We start from the raw sequence: 9,307 nt of genomic DNA on the forward strand, positions 1-9,307 counted from the left end.
TAAGAGAAAAGTTTGGGAATAGAATTCAATTGAAGAAATTAGATGTGACGGTATAATAAGTAACTTTATGTTCATATCATGGAACACAATTGGTAAGTTGAGTAATGTATTACATAACCAAATTAATTTGATGAACAAATTGTCAAAGGTATTGTGCAAGAATTGTCCACTGAAATGAATGGTAAGGACTTAAAACTCTAAAAGTAGATGAATTCAATTTACTTTGATCAAGAAAACAAAAGAAGAAGAGAAGTAAAAGCTTCAAGACCTTCAATCACTCTCTTATGCCTTTTGGGTTCAGAGAAGAACTGTGGGACAATCTTGTTTTTCCCTTTTTCATCAGCTCGAACAAGCATGACCTTCATCCAATGGTTCGACTGGCACTGCATATGGCGAAGTCCAGTCTGCATTGAAGACTTCTTGAAGTTGTGAAACAATGGCAGGTTGATATGTCCCAAAGCTAACGCCTGCTGTGGTATAAAAGTAGTCCCACACCAGGTTACTGGTGCTTATGTGTGCACGCACATCACTAACTGCATATTTACCATGATTAACTCGCGTATAGCCAGGATACATATTCCCAGTGGCAGCACCATTAAGTGCTGCAGGTCCAGTTGAATTGTATCCTGGAACAATGTAATACTTGATCTCAACTTTACCAGAACAGTGGTTGTACTTTGAAGAAGAGCATAGGGTGTTGGAGTAAAGCAAGGACTTCAGATACTGATCTGTGTTGTTTATAAAATGAGCCCATTTTGCAACCAGTATTTGAACCTTTGCGCTCTTGGAGAAGACAACCTGCATTTAGGAAATTATTAAAAATTTAAGGTATAACTAATTTCACATGCGGGATGAGGGTAAAGCTTGAATATTTGCAAGGATCTCAAGTGTGCTCTAACCAAGGACAAACACATGCTGTCCTGAGATATAGTGATTATTATAACCGGGAAATGGCCAAGTGTTAGTGGCGCAGGGTTCGAACCTGTGATGTATGTCTAATCACATATCACGCATTGCACTCTTACCACCGGACCAAAGCTTTGGGGGCTTCAATAAGGGCATATATTTTTATAAGAATTAAGAAATAATGGTCAGTATAGAGTAACCTTGACCATTGTTGTAGACTGAAATGGGACTACAAGATGGCTTTTTCCTATTGAAAACATCTAATGGACAGTAATGTAGGAAGCAAGAAAACTAGCTAATGTCCAGCTCATACTCAGTATCTCCCATGTCCTGCCACAAAGGAACATATCCACTACCTAGTTGAGTAAGCTGCAATTTTAACAATTCTCTATGTATTACTTTTCTGCAGCTCCCCTCCTAAACTATTCTTTTTGTGCGACTTTATTTTGAAGTAATTTATCTTTCGCAAATGACCTCCCTTTTATTCGTTAAACACTCCTTAAGCATTAACAAGACCGTAAGTATTCTCAGAAATCAAAAGAATATAAAAAAGACCATACTATGCATACCAATTACCACCACCCTTTTTAACAATTAAAAAAAATACTACGGCAAGCAACATTCACTAAGAAACATGAGCAAATTGCGATCAGCTCCACAGAATGAATTTTTACATGGTTTATCATATATTTGATTACAAACATGGGAATATATTTACCAGCATACTTTAACCTGATATTGAACCACAAGTGTTTTGTAAACCAAAACAGAAAAGGAGAAATTATGAACCAACTAGCAGATTTATGCAGTACCAAAAGGAAAAAAGAAAAATTAATAAGCAGAAACTATCCTGGAGAAATTCTATTAAGAATTTTCATATTGAGGACAAAGCTGGAAACGGTGGAATGCGAAGAATTGGATTTAGGAAGCAAAGGCATTAAGCATGATGGCTAATAAGTTTGTGTATATCCTCTTGCCCAGTAGTAGGATCCATCAATTTGTTAAGTGATCTTCCACAAACCCAAGCACAGCAACCAATTCCAGTTATCCTGGTTCCTCAAGTTTGAGTTGGTTGATAGACGGAGTGATCATCAAGGGCCTAGGTTAAATACCTACAAGTGTACTTGAAACAAAAAAAAATTTCCTCTTCTGCCAATGAACACATCATCGTTATAAATTTTATGTCAGCAACGGGATAGTTTTGGCATCAGATTCAGTTTAAACAAAATGAGCAGAGCCTCATTAGATTAGAAGAACATAGAGTTCATCAGAAAGAGGATACTCTATTTTATTCAATTCAAACAGCAGATTTTAGAGCAGTAACCTAGCTGCAGTACTTCTCAGTAGATATTGCTTTTAGCTTTCAAGGGAAAAAGGTGAATCATTCATTAGAGCTATATAAACAATACTACTAATCAGGTATCAGGAAATATCCAATTCTAAAGTTGCACTTAAATCCATTTTAAAATTACTGAGGAACCATGTGGTCCAATACACCATGCAAACAGTACGAGAACTTCAATCAGAAGTCAAAACAGTTACTCCCTCTGTTCCAATTTATGTGGCATAGCTTGAATGGTAAGAGTTTAAGAAAGAAATGAAGACTTTTGAAACTTGAGGTACGAAACATGCCATAGACATGGCATTTGTGTGGCTATAAATTTTGGAAACTTGTGGCCTTAAATATGCCATACCATTTGTGTGGTTATAGAAGTTTCTTGTTAACGGTAAAATGGGAAGTGTGAAGTTACAACAACAACAACCCAGTGAAATCCCACAACATGGGGTCTGGGGACGGTAGAATGTACGCAGACCTTACTCCTACCAAGGTAGGACGGCTGTTTCCTGGAGACCCTCGGCTCAGTAAAAGCATAAATGCATAAAAAAATGTTAGATAAGAATAGGAAATTAAAAGTTTATGAGAAAAACAACAAACAAATAACGAATAGATAACAAATAAATACAAATAACAAATAACGAATAAATAAATAATGAAAGCGTCACAGATAAAATAGAGTAATCAAAGCATAGAAAGTAATAAATACTAACAGAAATAATAGAAATCAGAAGTCAAAGCGCAAGAGATCGTAATGCACTACTACGCCTATGAATAGAGAAGAATAACGAGACTATGAACTAGCCTTCTACCCTAATGTGGGTCCTCCACACCCTCCTATCTAAGGTCATGTCCTTCGTAAGCTGTAACTGCGCCATGTCCAGTCTAATCACCTCTCCCCAATACTTTTTCGGCCTACCCCTACCTCTTCTGTAACCATCCATGGCTAGCCTCTCACACCTCCGCACTGGGGCATCTGTGTCTCTCCTCTTCACATGTCCATACCATCTCAGTCGCATTTCCCGCATCTTGTCTTCCACCGAGGCCACTCCTACCTTGTCCCGAATAGCCTCATTTCTAATCCTGTCGCTCCTGGTGTGCCCACACATCCATCTCAGCATTCTCATCTCAGCAACTTTCATCTTTTGAATGTGAGAAGTCTTAACTGGCCAACACTCCGCCCCATACAGCATAACCGGTTTAACCACCACTTTGTAGAACTTGCCCTTAAGTTTTGGTGGCACATTCTTGTCACATAGCACTCCGGAAGCGAGCCTCCATTTCATCCACCCTACCCCAATACGATATGTGACATCATCGTCAATTTCCCCGCTTAATTGTTCCTAAATTTAGTAGCGTGTCATTCTTTTTGGAACAAACTAAAAAGGAAAGTGAGACACATTAAAGAAGGTATACCTATCTATAGGCTGAACATAGAGGATTAACATGCAAAAGATAGAAGCAAAAGTTACCTCTGAAATAGCTGAAGAAAGTGATGGCCAATAAACTGTTTCTTTTGTGTATCCTGACTGACCAAGCCAATCCATGGTGTTGATTCTGACCGTTCCTCCTTTTCCTACTGATTTAATGGTGTCCACCCAAGCCTGTTCATCTGTTTGGTGCTTACCAAACAAGAGCTGCAATCCAGGGACTGTATAAGTATGATATTCACAAAGGGACATGATTGTAATGATTAATTCTTTTTAGCAGTTGAGGCACATTTAGCAGTTAAGGATATCTAGATTAAGTGCGAGATTATACATTTTATTTAACAGTGTCCTGCTATGGAAGTGTGAAAAATAAAAACTATTTATATGATAGCTCGATGAAAAAGGGTGGTATTTAACTTCTGCTTTAGACTAATGAAATCAGCGTATCCACATTTCCAGGCATTCCAAGAAAACGTAATTTGCTCAAGAATTTGGATCAGTCATTTCTGGAGAGTTCGCTACATGAATAAAGGGTTATAAGCATATGATAGGATGTATACACTCAGTAACTTCCCATGGTGTACATAAGAAGAAAAAATATGAAAAGGAAAAATAGAAAAACAAACCCCCAAGAAATAAATGTCATATGAGAACAGCTGAAAACAAAGACTTGTTGCTAGTAAAAGGTTGCAGTGACCACATACCTCTGGAGGAGCAAATGAAAGATAGTTGGGTTGAGGCTCGGAAAATGAATCATTGACTCCAGGTGTCTCCATTGAAATGTGAAACATGTACGGATCTGACAATACAGGGTAGCCAGAGACGTGACCAACTTCCAAGTATTTAGGAAGTGGTGATCTGTCGAGACACAACATAATGCCCTATTAATAACAGAAAGGCCAGGGGGCAGAAAGTTTTCTACCACTTCATTTTCTTAGTAAGAAAATTTGATCACGTTAAAGTTAATCCCAGCTTATTACACAAATTTGAACACCTGATGTTTTGAGTGCAATCCTATTTCTGTTCCGAATACATCAGGAAGGAGGGGTTTCAGCAGAGAGATCTGGAAGAAACTATAACAACGCATTTAGCAGCTGCCCAAATGAATTTTCGAAGATATCTCTTAATTTGTCTTTGGGTTCTAATTTCAGAATTTGGTTTGATTATCTGTACTTCCATTGCTTAAAGGCATAGCTTTTCAACCCGTAGAAGTAGGAATACCCCAAAGTATTGACTTTTGCACACCAATATGACTTGTATGTTTTCAATTTCCTTTGTTGCTTCTTTATGCAATTATTATGTGTAAGAAAAGATAAAAGAATTCACCACTCTTATAAAGTTGCAGCAAGATGTGGAGAAAAGGGGAAAAGCCAGTTACTTGAAAGAGTGTCTGCATCTTTATCTTTCACATACCTGCACCTTTCTTTAGGATTTATAAAATGGGACCAACACGGAACCTTGCGATTAATCTGCCACTGCTGATCCCAAACAGATTTTGTGTAATCTGAAACATCAAGGTGGGCAAGTTTCCAAAGGTTGTTATAGTAGATTTCAACCTTTTCTGCTATTTCTGAGCAACCAGTGAGATATATGCCCACTTCTTTTACCTGAATACAGTGGAGAACCAGGCTAGTTCTATAAACCAAGAAGCAAAACAATAAATATGAACGCAATGTACAGGAATTCAGTTATGGCATATGCTGTCAACTTTGGAGGGGGGGGGGGGGATATAATGTTGCAGAATCAAAAGCTCTTTCCATTGCTGTTGGAAAATATGCTTAAAGGTCAGTAGCACTTGGCGAAAATTATGCTTATTAATTTGGATCAAAGTTTATACCTGAGTAAGAGATTTCCAGTCATTGTTTGCAGACCCAATATAAATATCTCTTCTGTCTGAGATCCAAACTTTAGCATGAACTACACCTGATCCCCACCAGTCACTAAGCAGCAACGTAACATTCTTTACATTTGGCCTCCCTGATGCTAAGTTGGATGGTTCTTCTGTGTAATCGGGATAAACTCCGGAATGCTGTAAAAGTCTGAACTATGATTAGTTCCAAGGGAACTAGAGAGAAATCAGCATATACACATACAAGCCAAACAAACACCTCATGTTTTCCTTTGGTGGCTGAAGCATGCAGAAAAGAAGTTATAGCATATATATTGGTAAAAAAAATAAGCATTTCTATTGTTCGGTCAACTACGAGTATTGGAAGCTAGAATTTAACCTTGATATTCATGTAAAGACAAATAAGAGCTTCTTTAGAAAACATCTACAGCTGACGTTTCATTTCCAGCTTTCCCCTGTACAATTTGCCAGTTGGCGCACGGTTCAAAACTCAGTGGATAATGAACCCGCCCCTATTCTCTCTACTTAAACACCAGTCTTTGTTTGCAGCACGGTTTGAACTCGTGACGTGCACCTAACCACACATCACAAACTGCATCCTACCACTAGACCAAAGCTCTGGGTGCCCCTTTACAATATTTGATATTACAAACTAGAAACCGATAAAGCGATTATTGATTTCCCATAAATGTCACTGTGATGATATGTAAAAGGGTAAAAGAGATGCTCTTGTAACCCTATTTTGGCTAGGATATACACGTCTTTCATCTCTTTCCAAACTTGACTTGTACAGGAAAACACGAAAAAAGACCAGACAATTTCTCTGATTGACAGCCTTAGAACTTTATTCATTCATGAGGATATACAAATTGTTCCAGATAACCTGCGTCCGAGCCCAAAATGGAACTTAGATATCTGATAGCCATTTATGAAGTCTTTAGGATCCAGCACTTATAGCAAGTTGTAACTCAGGGGTCAGGGTAAGGTAGTAGATAAAACAATCTCAAGTATATATTAGTGTTTTACAACCAAGGACCTAATCTCCACTCAACATGAAAGTTCCTCAGCATTCTAAAGCACCAACTGAATTTAAATAGCATTACAGATGGGCATATCAGTTTAACCAAGGTTTAATAATGAACTATTTAGATGAAAGTGGTGGGAATACTTTTATGATCTTTCCGTTATTAAATTTTTTACTATCGTTGTCTTGTGAGTGTTTCTCCTCTTTTTGGTTCTTTTTCTCGTTTTGTTTTGCATCTCTCTTTTTTTGGGAGCCAAATTTGGCGCAAAAAGGATGCAGCATAAAATCCTTTTTTCATGTTTATGAAAGTAATTTTAATGATTTATGTTTAATGTATAGCAGCAAGAAGCAGATATTTGATAACAAAATCACCTTGTTGTTTAGGCTTTAGCTATACCTACAGACTTACCTAATTGGAAGTTTGCGATTTGCAGCCTTTTCTAATGCCTTGTAGACTTTCAACCCTTCGTTAGCACCAAGTCTCTGTAACTCTTCTTTTGAGTATCCATAATCCCCTGAATGAGGATCAGCGGGACGTGGTACTAATTGCCAATATTGTGCAATTATGTCCAAACTCTTTGAAGAGTTTCCAGCCAGCCACTGAAGAACATCCGCTGAAATAATCATCAAGATGAAGTTAGGATAAAAAAATTACAAAGAAACATAAGTAGCGCCTCAATGGGAGTCTTTTTTTCCTCCGCGATATTAACAAGCATATATCTGGCTTTATGAGCTCTAACTTGAGGCTTTGAGTCAATGAACTATGCACAGAAATTCTCTCGTATACAAGGTATTGACAAACTATGAGGTCTCCGAAGTTCCAGCAATATGTGTGCTCACTTTGTCACAGTCGGCAAAAGATCACCACTATACAGATATTAAGACATGGGCACTTTGCTTCTAAGCTGACTTACCATTGCCCAATGCAAGCAGTCCCCCACCCCCCACCCCCTCTTTTTTTTTTTATTTCCCTTTTCATTTGGCATCATCTACCTACAGTCTGCTACTATCAAACTCACATTTCAGTATGATTCAATCTTAAACAATGAACAGCCAATATCAGATTAAAAATCTATTTTCTTTTATTCTAAACACAAGAAGCATTAGAAGAATTTGGGGAAAGTTCCCATTTTTTAAAAATCTGGACATTTAATTTGGGGACAGAGGACATAGTCACTATCAAGAATTAAGTAAGACACAAGGAAAACACATAAATCAATTTGGCACCACGGGTGTAGGCTAGTGGGCAATAAAGTGGTTGAGAGCATAAGATTCCAGCGGGACGAAAAATACTTGGTGATTTTTCCATCTGTCCTAGCGTCGGTGGTCATTAAAAAAACACATAAATTAATTTGGGCGAGATGATTTTGTTTTTGGGTGAGTGAAGTTACCGGTGGAAAGAACTCCGGGAACAGGAGCAAGTTTGGGCATATCAGTGGGAATGGATTGAACCAGCCAAGCTTTGCATTTGGAACACCCATCAACTCTTGTTGTTGTTGTGACAAAGAAGAAGTAAATAGTGATTATGCACATTGTGGCTCTCATCTTCCTGCCTTTTCCTGCTTACCTTAATCTTTCTCTCGGTTTATTAAGGTTAATATATGAACTCTAATTTGAAAATCCCAAATGTTTGTTGACCTTATCCGTTTTACCTTCAACTTGGCGCTAAAATTATAGCCCCATTTTAAGTGAATCTGCTCTTTACCTTCTCAATATTCTTAGCATTAACTATTTATTTTTTAAAATTTAAAATTATATGTCAATTAATATAAATATTATCATAAAATACTTATATTAATCATTATCTCTTAAAAATTGTACAACGTTTAAAGGAGACTAGTAAAAATGAGCGAATAAAATATTATTTGTAATCAAAACGTCCTGCTTGTAATTACAATTTTCTTAAACTTCTTTTTGAAAAATATTTTGAGTTATTGGCTATTTTGATTTGTAGTATTTCTTTTTGTGTCCTTTTTTAAATATATAAAATTTTATTTAAAAATATTTAAAAAATGTATATCAAATTTATAATTAATATTAAATATTTTGATCCTTGTACTTGTAACCTCTTTGTATAAACTAATGATTTTATGTTGGTAAGATTGTCTGGATTGTTGGCTTGTTTAAGGAATTAGATGTTGCAATCCAGCTTCCTATTTCTGTGTTTGTGACAGCAAATCTACTATTCAAATTGCAGTAAATCTTGCTTTCCACGAGCGTAACAAACATATTGACATTGAAGAATGTGCGCTCCATATTCAGTATTTGGCTTCTTCTAAGCAACAAGCTGGCATCTTCACTAAGGGTCTCACAAGAGTTCAACACTGCTATCTGTTGTCCAAACAAGAAATGTACAAGTAGAACCTCTTCATATCTCCTAGCTTTGGGTGGGTTGGGGATGGGGGTGTAAGGGAGTTACATGTATGCAGAGCTGTCCAGTGGCGGAACCAGAAATTTTATGAAAGGGGTTCAACATTTTATTACTTAAAATCAAAAAAAAAATGTGCTTGCGAGCTGAGACAAGCTAAGGCAAAATATTGAACCTCCTTTACCACTGAGCTAGTCCCTTGACTTATGTTTAGGAGGTTCAATGTTAAATATATACTCATAAATTAAAAAAATTATCTTATATATACAGTGTAATTTTTTAACGAAGGGGATTCGGATGAACCCTGGATACCACGTGGGTCCGCCCCTGGAGCTGTCCTATAACCATAATAGTTATTAAATTCGACCATCGTTAGCTAAGTTGTTAGAAGTTA

At 37.1% G+C, this 9,307-nt stretch overlaps 1 protein-coding gene across 1 annotated transcript; it reads right to left on the reverse strand.

Moving 5' to 3' along the window:
- Positions 1-36: 36 nt before the first annotated feature.
- On the reverse strand, positions 37-8,201 carry LOC129889443 (uncharacterized). The gene is made up of 7 exons (XM_055964736.1): positions 7,937-8,201; positions 6,955-7,159; positions 5,510-5,711; positions 5,086-5,279; positions 4,377-4,530; positions 3,715-3,879; positions 37-798 (listed from the first exon to the last, which is right to left on the reverse strand). Exons 1-7 carry the CDS (start codon positions 8,088-8,090, stop codon positions 340-342), a joined length of 1,533 nt encoding a protein of 510 aa, XP_055820711.1. The 5' UTR covers positions 8,091-8,201; the 3' UTR covers positions 37-339.
- Positions 8,202-9,307: the final 1,106 nt, after the last annotated feature.

The sequence above is a fragment of the Solanum dulcamara genome, chromosome 5 (genome assembly GCF_947179165.1).
Source record: "Solanum dulcamara chromosome 5, daSolDulc1.2, whole genome shotgun sequence".
Classification (NCBI taxonomy): Eukaryota; Viridiplantae; Streptophyta; class Magnoliopsida; order Solanales; family Solanaceae; genus Solanum; species Solanum dulcamara.

Excerpts from the sequence above, each read along its gene's own strand:
- LOC129889443 (XM_055964736.1), bottom strand. The coding sequence starts at position 8,090 with ATGAGAGCCACAATGTGCATAATCACTATTTACTTCTTCTTTGTCACA. Across the intron at positions 7,160-7,936 it reads TCCCGGAGTTCTTTCCACCG|CGGATGTTCTTCAGTGGCTG; the intron begins GTAACTTCACTC and ends TGATTATTTCAG. Across the intron at positions 3,880-4,376 it reads TTTCATTTGCTCCTCCAGAG|CTCTTGTTTGGTAAGCACCA; the intron begins GTATGTGGTCAC and ends CCTGGATTGCAG.